Source organism: Urocitellus parryii, chromosome 7, assembly GCF_045843805.1.
Source record: "Urocitellus parryii isolate mUroPar1 chromosome 7, mUroPar1.hap1, whole genome shotgun sequence".
Classification (NCBI taxonomy): Eukaryota; Metazoa; Chordata; class Mammalia; order Rodentia; family Sciuridae; genus Urocitellus; species Urocitellus parryii.
The window spans coordinates 129,851,000-129,869,905 of record NC_135537.1 but is presented as its reverse complement, the minus strand read 5'-3'; the positions used below and the strand labels follow the sequence as shown (position 1 = coordinate 129,869,905).

At 52.1% G+C, this 18,906-nt stretch overlaps 2 protein-coding genes across 2 annotated transcripts; one reads left to right on the top strand and one right to left on the bottom strand.

The window, feature by feature from the left end:
* Positions 1-179: 179 nt before the first annotated feature.
* Zbtb4 (zinc finger and BTB domain containing 4) lies at positions 180-14,736 on the bottom strand. The gene is made up of 4 exons (XM_026390471.2): positions 14,630-14,736; positions 6,844-6,914; positions 5,316-6,406; positions 180-4,690 (listed from the first exon to the last, which is right to left on the bottom strand). The coding sequence occupies exons 3-4, from the start codon at positions 6,395-6,397 to the stop codon at positions 2,746-2,748; spliced, it is 3,027 nt and encodes a 1,008-aa protein (XP_026246256.1). The 5' UTR covers positions 6,398-6,406; positions 6,844-6,914; positions 14,630-14,736; the 3' UTR covers positions 180-2,745.
* Positions 14,639-17,682, top strand: Slc35g6 (solute carrier family 35 member G6). The gene is made up of 4 exons (XM_077801243.1): positions 14,639-15,003; positions 15,315-15,400; positions 16,120-16,193; positions 16,657-17,682. Exons 1-4 carry the CDS (start codon positions 14,639-14,641, stop codon positions 17,680-17,682), a joined length of 1,551 nt encoding a protein of 516 aa, XP_077657369.1.
* Positions 17,683-18,906: the final 1,224 nt, after the last annotated feature.

Genomic DNA, 18,906 nt, shown 5'->3' with positions numbered 1-18,906 from the left:
TACAAAGAAGCACCTAGAGTCAACAAGCCTCACACCTACCTACTCAATTGCTGAAAGCTGAGAGAATAGGGCTACAACTTCTAATGTAAGGATCCCTGTGGGACAAGAAAAATGTCCCTTTCCCCCAAACCCACCAGCCACACAAATAACTGCACCTGGCATCCCACTGTGGAGCACAGTTCATTTGTCTTGTTGGTTTATTGGCCTAGAGAGTTGGACACACACACAAATGCGGAGATAAATATTGGTCAGTTTCTCTAAATCTGGGTCCTCACTACATATAGAGCTAGAGTCTGTAGAATTCTAAATCTTACGTGCTGTGGCACAGAACCGGTGGCCTTCCCATTCTATCATCACCTTTTTCCCAGGGAACATGGGGAAAGAGGGCAAAAACTGACAAAACTCGATCATTTTCAAATGACAAAATTGCAAAATCCCTAATTTCCAACATCTGAAACTCAGTATTCAAATTCTCCCACTCAAATACATATATTTTAATCTCCACTTTGCCACAATCTCATTCATTGCCCAGAACCACCAAATTCTGTAAGCTATTCCTTACACATTTCAAAAAAAGAAAAAAACCTTTACAATCGCAATTCTTCCAATATCCATGGGTTTTGGAATTTTGACCTATTCTGAAATTCAAATTCCCCGGTCCATCCTCAACCCCTTCCATTCTCCTGTGCCTGTTTGCCTCAGAGGAGTGTGGGTGAAGGGTACAGGGGGGACTGTCATCACATCTGTCCCCTGCCTCCAGGCCTTCCTCAGTCTCTCTTGTGGTTCCGCTGTATATATAGATATATATAATTTGTGTGTAGATATATATATGTATTCTTTATTATGTATTTTTTTGCAGTTTTTCTAAAGTGCCAGAAACGATTTGTGGGAATTTTTAGTGATTTTTTTTTTTTTTTTGCATTTTTCCCTGTTTCAAATGTTTTCCCCGTTAAAAATTGGAACTTGGTACATTCAGTAGGAAATTCTTCACTCAGACTGTGGCCAAGACCAAGAAAAGTGCAAAGAGACAGAGGAGGAAAGAAGGAGTGACTCCTCCCCAGTTAACATTCAGGGAGCCTGTCCAACACCTCCCCCTTCCTATAGGCTGGGAGGGAAAGGGGGCAGGAGGATGATCCTGGCGCTCTCAAGATTCACCTCCCTCTAAAAGCCATGATCTTGCCCTCTAGGCAGTTGCCAAGAGGGCAGCCATCTTGGCCCCAAAAAACAGTAGCTGAGAGAAAAGCTGCTTTCTTGATAGCAACTTTTCCCCATTTTTAAACTACACTCCTCTAATTCCCATTTATCAAATCTGCTTCCCCATACTGGTTCTCCCCTTGTGAGCTGTTTTTTTCTGGGGGAGGGGGAAGGTGGGGAGAGAGAGAAATGTTCTTCCAATCACAGAGCAGGGAGGCCCTGTTTTCAAAGAGCTTTAGAAACAAACATTTCAGTCTTCTCCCCCACTGGAAGGAAATATATCGACCCCTGACCAGGGTTAACTAGTGCAAATTAGGGATTAGGGACTATTTAAGGTCCCTGTACCCCATCCCTAGGCTGGGATCTTTGGGTGTGGGGAACTGAGTCAAAGATGGGGTGTAAGGTGCTCTTTTGTAGGGAAAGTTGGTGGGGATACCCCAAAGCCCACCAGGAAAGTAGGATGGTTCCCCCAAAACCATCTGGAGTGATTGGTGAGAGCAACACTAGGGAAGATGGGGGGAAAGGTAAGGATGGAAGGTCATGTGCAAATCTTGGGCTTACCCACCCATCCAACCCCCATCGTTTTTCTGGCTATTTGGTCTAGTCTGGGAGAAACCATCAGGAAAGGGGAAAAACTGGGAAAGTAGATTCCTTTCTCCATTCCATATGGAGCTCTCTCCTCCTGACCCCCAAATCTGATTTAGCCCAGAAGAGGCCATATGAAAAGACATGAAGAGGTGTGATCGCTTCACCTCTTTTGCCTTGGAAGAATCTGGAGCTCACTGGATTTGAGGGTCAAGGTAGGGCCAAGATTTCCCTGGCCTGGGTTGGAAGAGTACTCAGCCATGGAACAGAGGGTTAAGCTGTCCTGTCACTACCTCCTTGACCTGGATTGGGCGAGGCCACCTCCAAAGCCTAGGAGTATGGGAAGGAGCACGGAAGATCCAAAGGCATGGAAGCCAAGGAAGGCATGGCATCTCAATGTGGAGGAAATAGGGATAGAGAGACCCACCCTTGGGAAGAACGGAATCCAAAGCCATGCTCCCAGGCAGGTGAGTCAGGTATCACAATGGTCTGGTCCAGGCCCTGGGCCACAAAGAATGGAATGTTCTAGGAAGCATCTGGGGAAGGACTTAGAGAAAGCTTCAGAGCGAGGTGGGGATCATTAAGTGAGAGAGATGGTTTCCCCCTAGGTTTACGAATTAGGGGAGCAGGTTAGACATTCAGAGCTGGTGGGGGCCATGAGTAGAAATTCAAATAAGTATATTGCTCAGTTGCCCCATGTGCTGGAGAAGGGATGGGAGCTGGCCCTGCCCCTCATGGGGCCATTCCCTGGAGGAAGATTGAGAGGGGAACCACCAAAGATCCCTTCCCAGGAGATGGGAAAACTACAATCTCACACAAAGCAGCCTGACTCCTGAGCTCCAGGGGCCCCCAAGTCCCTGCACAAGAGTGTGGCGGGACCCCTAGGGCAAGGAAGCCAGGGAGCTGGTAGTGGTAGGGGGTTCAGGGAGGGTGGCATCTGGTGAAAGGGGGGTCTGGCCCTAGAGCTCACCCCACATCTCCCTTCTGGTTTCTCTCAACCCCTGCCCGTTCCCCTTCTCCCTTAGGGGGAACTGATGGAGGAAGAGTTGGGGGAGGCGGAGTTGGGGGAGTAGGGGGTGCTGCTTGAGGATTCACTGCGTAGCCAAAGACCCCTGGTAGGAAAGGAAGGGCTCCCCCACCTTTTTCATCAGGTAGGACCATGTTGAGAGCAACTGGGAGAGCAGCCAAGTTGCTGAAGTTGTAAGGGTAGGCAGCAAGGAGCTGGGGGCCATAGACAAGTGGATAGGGCTCAGGGTAGAAGGTGACTTTGGCAGCCCCCATCCCCTCTATCCGGTCCCCTTCCGAAACACCCACTAGCCCCTCACTCCCAGGTTTTCCTCTGCCTCCATTTGGTTCCCGGCCACTCCCTATCAGAGCCAGTGGAAATTCCTGCACAGGGGGATATGCATAGCTGCCCCCTCCTGCTACCGGGGGCTCCTCACCCCCTGAGATGACAGGGTCCTGGAGTGAGGCCATCTCAGAAGCTTCCTCAGCAGCAGCATTCCCACCACCTGCCTCCCCACTTGATGAGGACACTTGCATCTCCTGTGGGGCCTCTTCCTTGACATCCCCAGGCCTGGTGCCAGTGCTGCCCTTAGAATAGGCAATGACAGGTGTGGGGGTGCCTCCGGGCCGCTCAGCAGCATGCCTCTGTCCATGGCGGCTCAGGGCAGCTGCCGTTTTGCACACCTTTGAGCAGTGGGGACAGGTGAAGCGGGTGGAAGGCCTCCGTCCAGCCCGAGAGCTGTGGGAGCCCCCACTGTGGGCCTCCTGGTGCTTTCGCAGCTTCCTCAGGGTGGCAAAGGTCTGGGCACAGTCCCCACAGCGGTGCCTCCGCTCACCACGGACACGCCCTACTGGGCTTTCCACTGTGGGGCTCTCCTCCCAGCCCCTCCGTTCTAGCTTTTGCCTCCAGCGTGGTGGCCGTCGTCCTCTGGTTATCCCACTACCTCCACCACCACCACCATTGGCAGCTCCGGCCTTGCGCTTAGGCTTGTATGAATAGTAGGGCCTCCAGAGCTGGTCCTCCCCACCAGCCTTTGATTCCTCATCATCCTCCTCGTCCTCGTCCTCGTCATCCTCTTCATCCTCCTCCTCGCTCTCCTCCATCTCCTCTCCACTCAGCTCTCCAGGACGAAGGTCAGTTTCTGATATGCGGCGCTTGACAATGGCCTCTTCCCCAATCCGCACAGTGATCTGACACAGTGGAGGTGGAGCCTGTAGCTGAGAGGGGCCCCGGCCAGGCCCTGTGGGGGGACCCCCACCCCCACCAACCCCACCCACTGGCTTGGCTGTATAAGTCAGAGTCCTCCCAGCCCGTGGATTCCGGCTCTTGGCCTCCTCTGCAGCTGTAGCTGGCCCTGCAGCTGTGGCTGGGCTGACCAAGGTGGTAGCCGGGCTGGTGGGTGTTACTGCGGGCTCAGGGGGAGGAGGTGGGTACTCTCGTTTCTTAGGGGGCCTTGGGGGAGCAGTGTAAGTGATTACTGAGGCAGCCTGGGACCCTCCTGTGGTGGCTGACCCACTCCCTGCACCACCACTGCTGCTGCTCCCATGGACAATGACAGAAGGAGCTGGGTGAGCAAAGGTGATGACAGAGGGTGGTGGGCCAGGCTCTGGGGCAGGTGGGGGTCCGGGTGGGGGGCTGGCTGGCATTGCCACAGGGGCCGGTGTGTGGAGGCTTGGAGAAAGGGGGGCCTCGGGGGCTCCCTGGCTGTAGGTCTTGTAGGGCCGCTTAGCTGCCCGCATGGGGAGCAGGCGGTACAGCTTCAGGGTATTGAGCTTGGGCTTGTAGCCTCCATTGGGTGTCTTCTCACTGGCTAGGAGGCCCGGGCTAATGCCATGGAAGGCTCGCTGGTGGGTCTTCAGGTTATAATAGGTGACAAAGGTCTCCCAGCAGAAGATGCACTGGTACCTGGGCCAGGACAGCAGGGAACAGGGCAGGAACAGAGCCACTTGAGTCAGGGGCCCTGAAGCCAGGGTCTCAGTTTCCATGTCCTCTGCAGCCCTCAAACCTATAACTCCCCCAGCCATATTTTCACCCTCCCTTGATGCTGCTTTGCTTTACCCTGCCAGTCTCCTGAGGGGTACCACTCCTAGCCTCAACTGTTCAATCTGTGAACTGGGAATAATCATACATCCTAACTCACAAAGCCTTCTGAAGCACAAATAACAGAATTAGGAAATGACTTAAGAACAAGGATATGCTATGGAACTACCCGGCATTGTTCTGAGTATTATAAGTACTGGTGAACACGCCTTTGTGTGTCCCCTCTGTAAAGGCAATTCATTCTTTACTTCCTGGCCTTCCCCACAGTGCCAACCCAGGACACAGGCAGGCAAGATGCTGTTAAGAGGCTGGGGGTGGGTGTGGGCAGTGAGTGAGTGCCGGTGAACAGAGGCCAGGGCATAAGTAGACCAGATTCAGGATGACTTTCTAGACCCCACCCTCTACACCTTCCCTCCCTTGTCCAAGGCCTCTGAGTGCTGACCCTGGGCCCTCCTTCCCAACCCTCCACTCCTGGACCCAGACCACTCACCTGCGCTCCCCAGTATGCCACACCTCGTGTTTGGTGCGGTACTCAGCCAGGGCAAACACCTTCTCACAGTAGCGGCAGGGGTACTTCCTCCGCCACGAATGCACATTGCTGTGCCGCTTCAGGCTGGACAGGGTCACGTAGGAACGCTCGCAGGCTGCGCACACGTACAGCACATGGCCACCCACCACCTTCACCACGTGCTCAGGGCCACCTCGAAAGCCCACTGGTGGGGGTAGGGCTGAGGCATCCACTCCTGCAGGACCACCAGGGCCAGAGCCCCCAGCTCCCAGCCCTGCAGACCCCCGAGTGCTGGCCCCTCGTCGACACTGGGCCTCATGGGTCTGTAGCCGCTTGGGATGGATGAAGCTTTTCCCACATCGTGGGCAAGGGAGGGGCCGACGTGGCAGCGGGGGCTGTGAGTCAGGGGCCTGAGCATCAGCCCTGTCACCCTCCCATTCTCCATCTGGCCTCGGCCCAGACCCGAAACTGTCCTCTTCAGGCTGTGAGGTGGCCATGGGGGCTGGGGTGGGAGGTACCCATGCATCGCCTCCCTCCCCAAGGCCCTGCAGGCGGGAGATGCCCAGACGCCGCCCCAGAGCTCCAATCTCTGCCACAGCTGCCCCGTCCCCTCCACCACCAGGGAGTGCAAGCCGGGCACTATAGATGAAGTTGAGGACATCAGAGAAGGCAGCTGCTGGGACTCCTGGAAGCTCAAGGACCCGGGGTGGGGATAAAGCAGAGGGAGAGGCTGGAGGGGGAGAAGAGGAGGAAGAGGAAGAAGAAGAAGAAGAGGAGGAAGAGGAAGAAGAGGAGGAGGAAGAGGAAGAAGAGGCAGCTGTGGTGGTTGCAGGATTGGGAGCTGAGCCCCCAGTAACTGGTGGGAGGGGCAGTGGGGCTGAAGCTAGCAGGGCCTCTCTGAAGAAGGGACTAGAGGCAGCCAGGACGCTGCGGTGAGCGGGGAACTTGGTGTCTCCGGCTATGAGGGTGACGTCACAGAAGAGGCCACGGAGCCGCTGCTCATTGAGCTGGCGCAAGACGGCGGGGGCATGGGATGGGTCCGTCACCTCTGCAGGTGGGGGCATGGCGCCAGCCTAGACATGGGGAAAAGAGGCCAGGGAGAGTCTCAGAGGCTGTGCAGAGGGCAGAGGCCTCTAAGACCAGGGAAGTGAACTGAGAAGGGGTCAGGCTGGTCAAAAATTAGTAGAAGATTGAGTAACTTCAGGTCACAGAAGTTGACACTCAGCCACCCAAGTCTAACCAATGTTCAAGACCAGTATTTCTAATATCTAGGGCTAAAAGGCCAGAGATACCATAGGTCATCCTAAAGGTCAAGAAGTCTATGACTTCCAAAGTCGCAGACTAGCAGGTAAGCAATGGAAACCTCTCTCATTGGAAGGATAAGGAAGCTCCCACAACTATTGCCAATCATTTCCCAGAACTCTCCAGCCTGGACAAAATGGGTGCCCTTGCAGGCATGCTACCCTAGGTTTAATTTTTCCTAAATATAGTCCTCTTGGTACCCTCTCACCTGAGAGCACAGCCAGCATGGAGCGGACTGGGGGGTGGCTCAGTGAGTCCCTTCTGCCCAGCCTCTTCCTTCTGTGGAGAAACAGAAACCATGTCAGGAGAACTGAGAGCAGGAGGCAGGAAAGGGTCCTCAGGACAAGAACTGGAATGAAGGATTGTAGGGAGTGGGCATTGGTACAGTGGTCAGGGTCAGAGAGGATATCTGCACTGCTCTGCAGACCCTGATTCCTCCCAGGAACCTCTGTCAGGTTATTTGTTTAGCCTCATCCAGTCAGACCTACAAGGTCACAAAGATTATCAGAGAGGCTTTTTTGCTGGGCCCATGGAAGTACAGAAACAAGATAATTCACATATTCCCAGTTCACTTCTATACAATACAGCAGCACAGTCCAACCCCATAGGTTCAGGAAAGCCTGTCAGATCACTTTCAAGTCCCTTTGGTCCAACCTTGGGGCTCAAAGGAAATCAAAGATTTGAATGTTGTCTTTTATCACAATTGGTACATTTACATATTAAAATATATTTGTGTAATTTTTTTGGGGGGGGTACCAGGGATTTAAGCAGGGGTAATTTAAACCACTGAGCCACATTTCCAGCCCATTTTATATATTATTTTAAGACAGAGTCTCACCAAGTTGCTGAGGCTGGCTTTAAACTCATGATCCTCCTGTCTCAGCCTCCTGATCCACTGGGATTACAGGTGTATGCCACCACACCCAGCTCTGAGACTGGTCTTGAGCCTGTGATCCTCCTGCCTCAGTCTTCCGAGTTGCTGGGATTACAGGTTTGCACCACACCACCAGGCCTAGTCTATGTAAGCTTTCTTATTAGACCAAGCTACTAGGTATTCAAATTAGGAGATGGCCTCCTCACATGCTTCCAGCCCTATAAATCTTAGAAGGGGTTTCTGGCTAGGGTACCAGGTGACCTCTAAAGACCACTGACAAGTGCCTGTTTGTTCCAGTCTCTAAAGGGCACTGCAAAGGCCACCAGACCAAGAGTGGGGAGCCTTGGGTCCCACTTCTTATGAGACCTGTTGGCCTAGGGATTTGGGCTTAAAAAGCAGGGGAAATAAGACCCCTCTACTTCATCTCTTGCCAGAAGCCTCCACCAAAAGGAATAGCAGGAACCCAAAAGCAAGTTTGGTAGTTGCTAGCTCAGATAGCAACTCAGCTGCTTCCCCACCCCCGTTTAGGGCCTTGAATTCTCATCTTTTACTTGAATATCTGAGTTTCAGTGCCTTATCCAAAGTCATACAGAGCTGGGAATAACAAGTGGGACCTGTCCATAGATTTAGACCTGTTGACCTGAAAGGTCTCTCTTATCTGCCCTCCAGGCAGCCTGGGAACTCTGGCCTCTTGGATAGTGGGGTAGGGTAGCATCCTTCTGAGTGCCCTGTCCACATCACACATAGTCATGTGTGGCCTGCATCAGGAGTTCCTCATGCAATCCCCAACCCCCACAAAATGTTCTTTTCCCATTTACTACCCATGCCATCTGGACTTAAAGGCCTTCTCCCCACAGTATCTTAAATTTTCCTGCAAAAGCCAGCTCTGATTCCTCTCCTGAACAAGAAGGAAGGTGGGTAAACAGAGGTGATATTCAAAAGTTGTTTTTTTTTTTTAATTTTTAACCTTTATTTCTTTATTTTTATGCAGTGCATTTGGGTTGCCTGCTATTCCTTTTGGAATAGCCTCACACATGCTAGGCAGCACTCTACCACTGAGTTATAACTCTAGCCCCTATTCAAAAATTTTGACAATCCTGACTGCCAGGCACAGACCAGGAACTCTGTTCATGCTGTGAATAGGTTGGGAATCCTAGGGAATCCATGGGCTGTGATTAGACTTCCAACTTCCATGATAGTCCCCAGCCCACTGGGACCCCAAGAGTCAGCACTTTATTGCATTATTTCATTTGCTTCTCATTGCTACCCAGAAAGGTGGCAGACAGCTTATTCATTTTAAGGCGACAGAGGCTCAGATGTACTGTGTAATTTGCCCAAGTAGATATACGACCAGTAGCTGGGCTGGAAACTGATCCCAGGAAACTTGGCTTCAAAGTCAGTGTTCCTGATGACTTCTCTACACCATGATGAAGGACATGTTTACAGCTCCTACTGGGATGCCACTAGTCCACCTGGAGTGTTTGTGTCCCCTTCTTCTAGGTGAGCAGAAGTCAGAGTTTAATTCCAATCCCCATTCACCCATGGCCAGCCCTGCTCACCTGCACAACCATCCATGGGAGGCTTGGTGCCTGCAGACAAGCAACTGTATGCTGACTGCCTTGACACTTGGACAAGGCCTGTTAGGGCTTCTTAAAACCACAGAGGCTCAAAGCTGGACTGTCCCTTAGAGATCATCTAGAATTGCAGTCATTATGGTCTTTGTAGCTGCCATTTATAAATACTTACGTGCAAAATATAGTGCCAAAGATTTTATCTGCATCATATCAATATCCAAAATGACCACAGTGTAGAGAATTTCAACACTCTAAACTCATTTCAGGTCCAGGAAATATAGTGATGCAGTGATTTGCCCCTGGTTTTTGGCAGTGCTAGGGATTGAACCAGGGCCTTGTGCATGGTAAGAATATTTTCTAGCCTCAGCCCCCCTGCTCCTGGTCTTGTTGCTAACAGGCTAACTCAGGAAAGCTGAATCCAGGCTGGGGTTTGGATTCAGCTTTCCTGAGTTCAACTGCCTCATTCTGGCCACTGTCCTGCAAGGGTTTATGGGTCGGGGAAGGGGGGTGGAGAAGACACTACCTATGTGATCCTGCATAAGTCATTCAACTCTCTATATCCAAGTTTCCTTAACTATAAGGCAAAGATGATTAATAGCTCCCACTTGTGGGGTTGTTGAAAAGATTAAATGAATTAGTAGGTGGCAGATTCAACCAACAGAGGATTGAAAATATTCAGGAAAAAAAAAACTATATGTGTACAGACTTTATTTTTCTTATCATTGTTCCCTAAGTACAGTATAGTGACTACTTACATAGCATTTACATGGTGTTATATATTATATGTAGAGATAATTTAAAATATACATAGGTTAGATACAAATATTATGCCATTTTATGAAGGGACTTGAGCATCCAAGGATGTCATATCTGTGATGAGCCCTGGAATCAATTTCCTGTGGATACCAAAGTAGTCTGTGCCTTGTCTTGAAACTCAGCCCTGGAAGTTGGTGGGGGGAAATGGTGAAAAAAAAAAAAAAAAAAGAGGCAGAAATTGGGCTTCAAGGTAAGATGGTGACTCTTGGGTTTTAAGTTTCTTATTCTTACCATTTCTCTACTCTTGACTGCTTGTGTGACCCCAGAGGTGCCACTGTGACAGGGATCTGGGCATGGCCACCACATATGCTCCACCTCTTGTTCCCTCTGCATGGAATGTTCTTTTCTCCAGATAACCTCATACTTCAGTTTTGATTCAAAAAGTCCCCTTACCCAGGGGCCTTCCCTGGCCTACCCCCACCCCCCTAACTTCATATCTTCCTAAACTCCTTTATTTTTCTTCTTGGAACTTAGTAAAACACATTGCTCATTTATCTCTAGAATATAGACTTCAAGGCTGATAACAGTAGGAATTTTTGTCTGCTTTGTTCACTGTAATATCTCCAGGCCTAAGCACAGTGTCTAGCACACAATGTAAGGGGTTAAAAAAATTTTAAGAGCTGGGTGTGCCATTCAGTGGTAGAGTGTTTGTCTACCATGTATGGGGCCCTGAGTTCAATCCCCAGTAACACACACACACACATACAATTCTGATAAATGAACTTGCCCTCAAAGTCTGCTTCAAGTCTGTCTATCCTCAGGAAGAAGCCACCCTCAGTGCCAAACTGAGTCAGGTAGGAGCTGGGAATGATGATTATAACTTGACCACTACTAATACATGCACAATTTTCCTGATAAGCTTCCAGGGGCTTTACATGCATTGCCTCCTTTAATCATATCCTTGAAATAGTCACCCAAAATAGGTATTTATATTCTCTTTATATTATCCCAATTTTATAGAAGAGGAACCAGAGAGGGATATACCTTGATCAAGGTCACACAGCTTGAAAATAGCAGAGTCAAGATTTGAATTCAGGCTGGGCAGACCCCAGATGTTAAATCTTTGCATCTGTCATTCTGCTGGATCCTGTCCTGAAGGAGCCTACGGCAGGCCAGCTGGTTACATAAATCACCACACAAGGTCTCACGTGCTAAGTGCTAAATGTGTCATGTCTGACTCCACCCTTTCCCTCGCTCCCAAATCCAGCAGTCACCAAGTCTGGCTGAAACTGCCGCTGAGCTTGGGAATGGCTTTGCAAGTTTTCTCTCAACCCGCCTTTGGCCCCCAAACAGGTCCTTGTTAACACTTACATGGTCCAAGGCCAAGGCCTCCCAGCTTTCCCTCTTTAGGCTCACCTTTCCCATCCAGCTTCCTTCCCATGGGAGGCAGTGTTCCTACTGGCAGTTCAGGTACTAACACAGCTAGGTTCAAAAACTGTCTATAGTCCCCACTGACTTAAGAATGAAGTTCAAACTCCTCCACCAAGTACTCGAGGGCTCTGGTCTTGGGCTGGGGATGTGGCTCAAGTGGTAGCGCGCTTGCCTGGCATGCGTGTGGCCCAGGTTCGATCCTCAGCACCACATACCAACAAAGATGTTGTGTCCGCCGAGAACTAGAAAATAAATATTAAAAATTCTCTCTCTCTCTCTCTCTCTCACTCTCTCTTAAAAAAAAAAAAAAAAAAAAAAAAAAAAAAAAAAGGGCTCTGGTCTAGCTCCAAGCTCCCCTTAATCTTGCCTGTGTTATTCTCTCTTTAAACACCCAGTATGCTCTCCAACCTCCACATATTCCACCTCTGTGCCTTTGCCTCTGCTGTCTCCTGCCAGCAATGCCCTCTCAGTAATTTCTTCTCAACATTCCTCCAAAATGTTAAGATCAAATGTACTATCTTTTTTTTGGCCCTCTATGACCCACAGGACAAGGACAACCTTTCTTTCCTCTGACTTACTAACATTTTGTGCCCCTCTGGCTAGCACCCATGTTATATAGTAGCAGATCTTTAGGGTCTCAAGCACTGGGCTGGGATTCCTGAGAGTGCTACCTAAGCATACTGCTGCTACCTAAGCATACTGCTTTCCTGGTGAGATGCTGAAACTGAGGAGAAGTGTATGTGTGTGTGCGTGCGTGTGTGCGTGCAGAGAGGTCCACTGAATACTCCAGGAAGGCATCAGAGCACAGCAATTAAGAACACAGGATCTGGAACTTGACTGCTTGGGTTCAAATATAGTTTTAACTTTTATTAGCTAAGTGACTTTGGACAAATTATTAACTTCTCTGGGCCTCAATTGCCTTACCTGAAAAAGGGAGGTAATCAGAGTACCTACTGTGAGGACTAAATGAGCAACAGTAAGAAAAGGCACCAAGAATGGTGTCCAATACTCAGTGTTGACCAAGTGTTTACAGCCATTGCTATTAGTGAAACCGGAAGGGGATTCTCAGTGCTGACAGAGGGCCGACAGGACCTGGCACAGGCACAGCCCCCAAACTGAAGCTAACAGTCCAGGTCTGTTTCCCAGGTCAGTGGTAGGTAGAACACATAATTAGGGCGGTTTTACAGATGTGGAACTGAGGCTCACTTAGGCAAAGTGCCAGTAAGTCACAGACCCACAGAACTCTTTAGTTCCAGTGCAGGGCTTCTGTTTTGCACCTGTCCCGCAGGCTTCACACAGCAGCCAGCCCCCTCCCCATCCCCAGACTGAAGGATCCAGCCACAATGCTCTCCTTCCTCCACGTATATATGCCCTCCCGCAGGCCAAGAGAAGTACACAGTGTCATGCACAAGAGAAGTACACAGTGTCATGCACAACTGGAGCATGCATCCATGTGCATACACATGCCCCTACAGAAGGCCCAGGCCCCAAAGGTGAGGAAAACCTGTTCTAAGGAATCTGCCTAGTGAGCAAATTCCGTTCAAGGCCTTTCCACCTTCCTCCAGTCACAAGAGTGGGGCCCAGTGTGCGTCACAGATACCCGCAAGGGGGGCAGAGAGAGGGAGAGGGCAAAGTAGGAGGAGGAGACTGAAAACTTCATGTTTCTTTTTTCCATTTTAGTGACAAAAGTCACACCCGGTCTTTACATAAACATGGCCAAGGAGCCACACTGTCTAAGCTCACTTCCCTTGCAGGCGCCAGGACTCTCCTCTCGGTGACCCTGACAGGCTGGGTGAGCGGCAAGCACACAGACCCTACAAGAGATGTGCCACCTTGACAACACCCATGCCTCCTGCCTGCTGCCCTTGGTCTGCCCCATATTTATCTCCCTGTCTTCCCATAACAGCTCCTCTGCAGCCCCACACCCGACTTAAGCATATACAAGGTAGGCACTCACACACAGCTTGCGGTTGGTCTCTTGGGTTTGAGGCCCACATTGCCCTTGTCACGCCACCTCCCTCCCCACAAGTGTTTTCTGACCAGCTTGCCTCCCAGCCCAACAGCTCGGACAGGCTCCCACAAACAACGTCACAAAAGAATCCCGCAGAGAATGTTGCAAACACACAACCTTCCTTTTGCTTGGCTGCCCATGATGCCATAAACACAACTTGCACATCCCACCCAGAACCTTTCACACCAATGCCAGCTGACCCACAGGAACCAGAGACACACCCTGGGGTTTAATCAATCCCCTTGTGATACATGGGATCTGAGTTCTAGATGTGTGGCCCCCATGCAACTCACTCCGTACAAACCCATCCATCAGTCTGTCCTCACCACAAGTGGACCACACCTTGGCAGGACCACAGAAACGACACCCAGATGTGATACCTTAACTCAAAGGTACACAACTGCCCCTTCCAAATGGGCACATACACCCTGCATTCAGGAGCCTTCCATAAGAAGTACACCATGCTAGCTATGCAGAGAACAAGCAAGCATAAACAGTTCATATGTGCAGCACAAGACATACGTGCAAGAAAACACAGGCTAATGGAAAATATACATACAACCTCACAACGAACAAACTCCGCATTCAGCGTATTGTACCCTGCTTAGAATGCCCATCTGTCACCCAAAGCCATAGGGCCACATCTTGTAAGTAATTCTGCCCCACAGCACTGGACACCCCTCCGGGCCTTCTATCTCTATGGCCCAGGCAGGGCCCAACCTGGGCCCCTGACTGCCAGAGGAGCAAACGGTGGTGCCCCAGAGCGGTTTACCTTGCCCCACAACACTGAAGGAGACACAATCTCCAAGACTCACAGCCACAACCCTGCCCCGACGGCGCGGTGGATCCAGTGCTCCTGCTCACACTGCGCACCCCGCGCACCCCGCACACCCCAACTCTGGGGCGCTCAGAGGCCCACCCCTCCCCCTCTCTGCCTGTCTCCTACGCCATCACCCTCCCAGCAGCTTGCAGCGCTCGCCTGGGCTCACACCCGCCCCACCCCACCCCCAACCTGCCCCCCGCGGGGAGGGGGACTTTAGGCTGCAGAATTAACCCTTCAAAGCGGGAGTGAGTACGGCCCCTTCCACAGTCCGGGGCAATCGCGTCCCCAGTCCACCGCTCCCTCGGACGCCATACCAGGGCCCCCTTAGTCGCCCCCCAGCGCCGTGCGCGCCCGGGGGCGGGGCCAGGCTCAGTCCCCGACCCCTGAGCCCCCAGGTCAACTCCAAAGGGGAGCGGTAGCGGCTCGGGGCGCGGCTAGGGCCCCCACGGCGCCGGGCAGCGGGGAGGGGGCCCGGCAGTTGGCTCCGGTCCGCCCTGGCCCTGCCCGGTTCGCCTCGGGGCCCACCTGACTGCGATGGCGCCGCGTCCGCCAGGCCCGGCTCATCACCGTGGCCGCCCCCGGCCGCTCCGGTTTCGCCCGCCTCCAGCTCCGGCTCCGGCTCCGGCTCCGGCCCTGGCCCCCCCCAGCGCCCGGCCCCGGCCCGGCCCCGCCGCCGCCGCCGCCGCCGCTGACATCATCGGCTCCCCCCCCCCCGCCCCGGTCCTACCCCCACCCCCACCCCCGGAAACAGTCCCCCCCCAGCGCCGCCGCCGCCGAGAGGAGGCCGGCGCAGCGCAGCAGACACCGACACAAGGCTCCAATGTACGACGGCCTTCGCCCTGCCGATCGCGCGCAGGGAAACGCGCGGCGCCGGGCCACCGGGAGGATGAAACAGCCGGGCGCGGGCCGGGCTGCAGTGTCCCTGCAGGGACACACAGCCACCCACTCCCTGGGAAGGGACACCCCCTCTCTGCCTTTTCCCCATCACGCCCTTCACTAAGGGGTGCAATCTAATCGCCTAATAGTGTACACACACTCTCTGGGCCATATATATACAACATGGCAGACCCACATGCCTTAGACACACCAGAAATGCTCAAGGTACGCCACCAGGCCTGTGACAAGGAATACCCCAAGCCACACAAAACAAGCACACATCAGTGATCACCAGTGCAGATGAATGCACAGCTTTGTACTTTGTCTCCACTAGTGGAAATATCCACATCGATAATACTTTGTGCATGAATGCAGAGGCCCTGGTGTGGGCCTCCTTGGACAGCACCATCAAAACACCAGGTAGAAAAAGCACACACAGAAGAAACACATTCCTGAAACTCCAGAGGGACAATCCCAGAGACTCCTCCCTGGTTCTGGAAAGAACTCAGGAGAGAGGAGTCAGACCTCAGAGCTCCTCTCCTTAAAATCTTTGTGAAACAAAGCAAGACAAACAAATGAATCTAAAGCCAAAGAAGTATCACAGAGCCATTCAAGGAGAAATTACATGCCTGTAATAACAACATCTTGGGAGGCTGGGGCAGAAGAATTACAAGTTTGAAGCTAACCTAGGTAATTTAGTGAGACCCTGACTCAAATTTTTAAGAAAGAATAAAAATCTGGGGGTGTAGCTTAGTGGTAGAGTGCTCTGGGTTAAATCTCCAGAACAACAACAATAAATAGAGAAAAGCTGGGAGCAGGGGCTCATGCCTGTAATCTGAGGGACCTGGGAGATTGAGGCAGGAGGATTGGAAGTTCAAGGACAGCCTTGGCAACTTAGGAAGATGTTTTCTCAAAATAAAAAATAAAAAGGGCTGGGGGTGTAGCTCAGTGGTAGAGAGTCCCGGAGTTCAATCCCTAGTACCACACACACAAAAAAAGAGAGAGAGAGAGAGGGAATCAGACACACCTTGGAGTCATGGAAACAAAGATGAAACAAGCAGAATTGGAATTCATGAGAAGATAGCTCCACCCCACTCCAGGAAGGTTCCAGAGAAGAACTCTACCCCCACTCCAACCAGGTCACAATGGCTGGAGCTCTGAGGGGCTCAGGCCCCCTGAGCCAGGAGGAGAGGAGGAAGTCCAAGGAAAGATGGTGAGTATAAGGGCCAGAGGGCATAAGGGGCATAGAGAATACAACATTCTGCTCCTAGTAACTTCCCTTCTTCTCCCCTAAAACTTGCCAGTGGTCCTAGAGACACATAAAAATGAACTCATAATGATGTACCCACATGTCCCTAGAGCTTGTGACATCACACAGATACACAGCATCTACACAGCATCAGAAGCTACTTCTGCTTTCTCAAATCAACAGAGCATCCCTGGGTCCTTCTTTTTCTCCTCTCAAGACTGAACTACCCAGAAAAACAGGATACTCATACTCCTGCACCACTCACTCCCGACTTCCTGATTTAGATGCTAAAGGCCCACATTGTACCACTACATCTATTTTTCAGGATATTTTATGTCCTTTGAGTTCTGCAGGGTCCCAGACCCCAGCCTGGCATTCACCTTGGGCTGTGATTGCCCTCATGCTCGAGCTCTTTTCTCCCTAACAGGCTGGCAGTCACCCCTACTTCAACCTGCCGGACTTCACCCAGCCATCGCCGGCCTCCACTCCGCCCAACCTCCCCTCGAACCAGCGCTGCTGGCCCTCGGATGCAACCAAGGGCCTGCTTGTTGCCTTGCTGGGTGGGGGTCTGCCTGCTGGCTTCGTAGGCCCCTTCTCCCGCATGGCTTACCAGGCTTCCCACTTGCCTTCGCTGGAGCTGCTCATCGGTCGATGCCTCTTCCACCTCCCCATTGCCCTGCTACTTAAGCTGCGTGGTGACCCTCTGCTGGGACCTCCTGATGTCCGGGGCCGGGCCTTCCTCCATGCTCTGCTCAACGTCCTCAGCATCGGATGTGCCTACAGTGCGGTTCAAGTGGTGCCTGCTGGCAATGCTGCCACTGTTCGTAAAGGTTCTTCTACCGTGTGCTCCGCTCTCCTCGCCCTCTGCCTTGAGAGTCAGGGTCTCAGTGGCTACGACTGGTGTGGCCTGTTGGGTAGCACCCTGGGATTAATCATCATTGTGGGACCTGGACTAGGGACACTGCAGGAGGGGACCACAGGCCTCTACACTGCCCTAGGCTATGTGCTGGCTTTCCTAGGAGGTCTGGCTCTATCACTGGGGCTTCTGGTCTACCGCTCCCTGCACTTCCCCTCCTGCCTACCAACAGTGGCCTTCCTATTTGGATTGGTGGGGCTTTTGGGCTCTGTGCCAGGCCTCTTTCTGCTACAGACCCCTGTGCTACCCAATGACCCTCTGAGTTGGAGCTGTGTGGGAGCAGTGGGGATCCTTGCTTTGGTCTCCTTTGTGTGTGTGAGCTATGCAGTCACCAAGGCCCACCCTGCCCTGGTGTGCGCTGTCCTGCACTCTGAGGTGGTAGTGGCCCTGATGTTGCAGTATTATGTCCTCTATGAAACTGTGGCACCTTCTGATATCATGGGGGCAGGGGTCGTGTTGGGCAGCATTGCCATCATCACTGCCCAGAACCTCAGCTGTGAGAGGGAAGGGCAGGTGGAGGAATGCCATCAAACTTGAGAGCCTGGGGGTTGGGGGGGGACAGGGGTAAATAGGAGGAGAGACTGGAATATAAACATGGGCGTACAAGTGACTGGAGAACAACTGGTGTGGGAGAGGGACACCCCTCAGAGTCAAAGGTGGAGAGGGATATTCGGAAGATCTGGAACAAGCCTGGGGACCAAGGGATATGGAGTCAAGGCTAGGTCCTGTGAATCAGGGCACAACTATAAGGAGTAAGTTCTCAGATCCAAGGGGCTGATGCAGGCTGGCTGTGGGCCACCGGAAGGATTCTCCACTGCAGCAGAGAAGAGCATTGGGGCAGAAGTGTGCCAGCAGCGGGCATTCAGGCTAACAGACAGAGCCAGCAGCTGCACTGGGGGAGGGGAGTGTGCCTTTTTCCTTAGGCGATGGTTTCCTTTCCTCATGGTTGTGCCCCCCTCCCAGGGTGGTGACGTGACACTGACATCAAACAAGGATCATTCTGAATGTGGCTATGCAGTCGGTGTCATCTCTGCTTTGGAGGGAGGGTGGAAGTCCTACACCTCTCTTATTGGAGAATCCCTTGGGATCCCCGCCCCCCCAATCTTATTTCTGAAATATCCTACAAAGTGGAGGATTTCCTAATGTTCAGATTCCTTGACACTCCCCCCTACCCAACCCCCCGCCAAATCCCCTAGGATTTTCGTGTTCCGCCCCATGGCTAATCTGCTTTTCCCGGATTGTTGCGGTCCCGTGATCTCTCCCAGACAGTTGCTAGCCTCCTTCCGGAGCAGGCCTCTGAGCTGAGGCCTCTTCGAACGGCTCAGCCCGAGGATCCAGCACCAAAGCTGAATTCAGCGCTCGATTTGAGACCAGGAGATGCCCACTCATTCCTGAAAGCCGCTCGACAAATACTGCCTACTTCCGGACAAACGATTGAACTCGCCATCTTGATCTGTTCATGCATATTCAACGAGAAATTGCATATTCATGATCAAGGACGGACCCAGCACTCCTCCGGGAACCTACTCTGGAGGACCCGACCGGCCCCGCCTCCATTACCGATCCGCGGAACAGACCATTTTCCTGATGAGGGGGATATTAATGAGAGACTTTTGCTGAAGATGAAACCATACACCAAAGTAGAATTAAAAAGGCCTAATTTTGTCCTCGATCCTTCAAACCTCAGTGCAAGAGGGAGCAGAGAGGGGAGGGGGTGGGATTAGAAAAATTGCCCTCCCCCTGTCATTTCAAAAGGTCTCC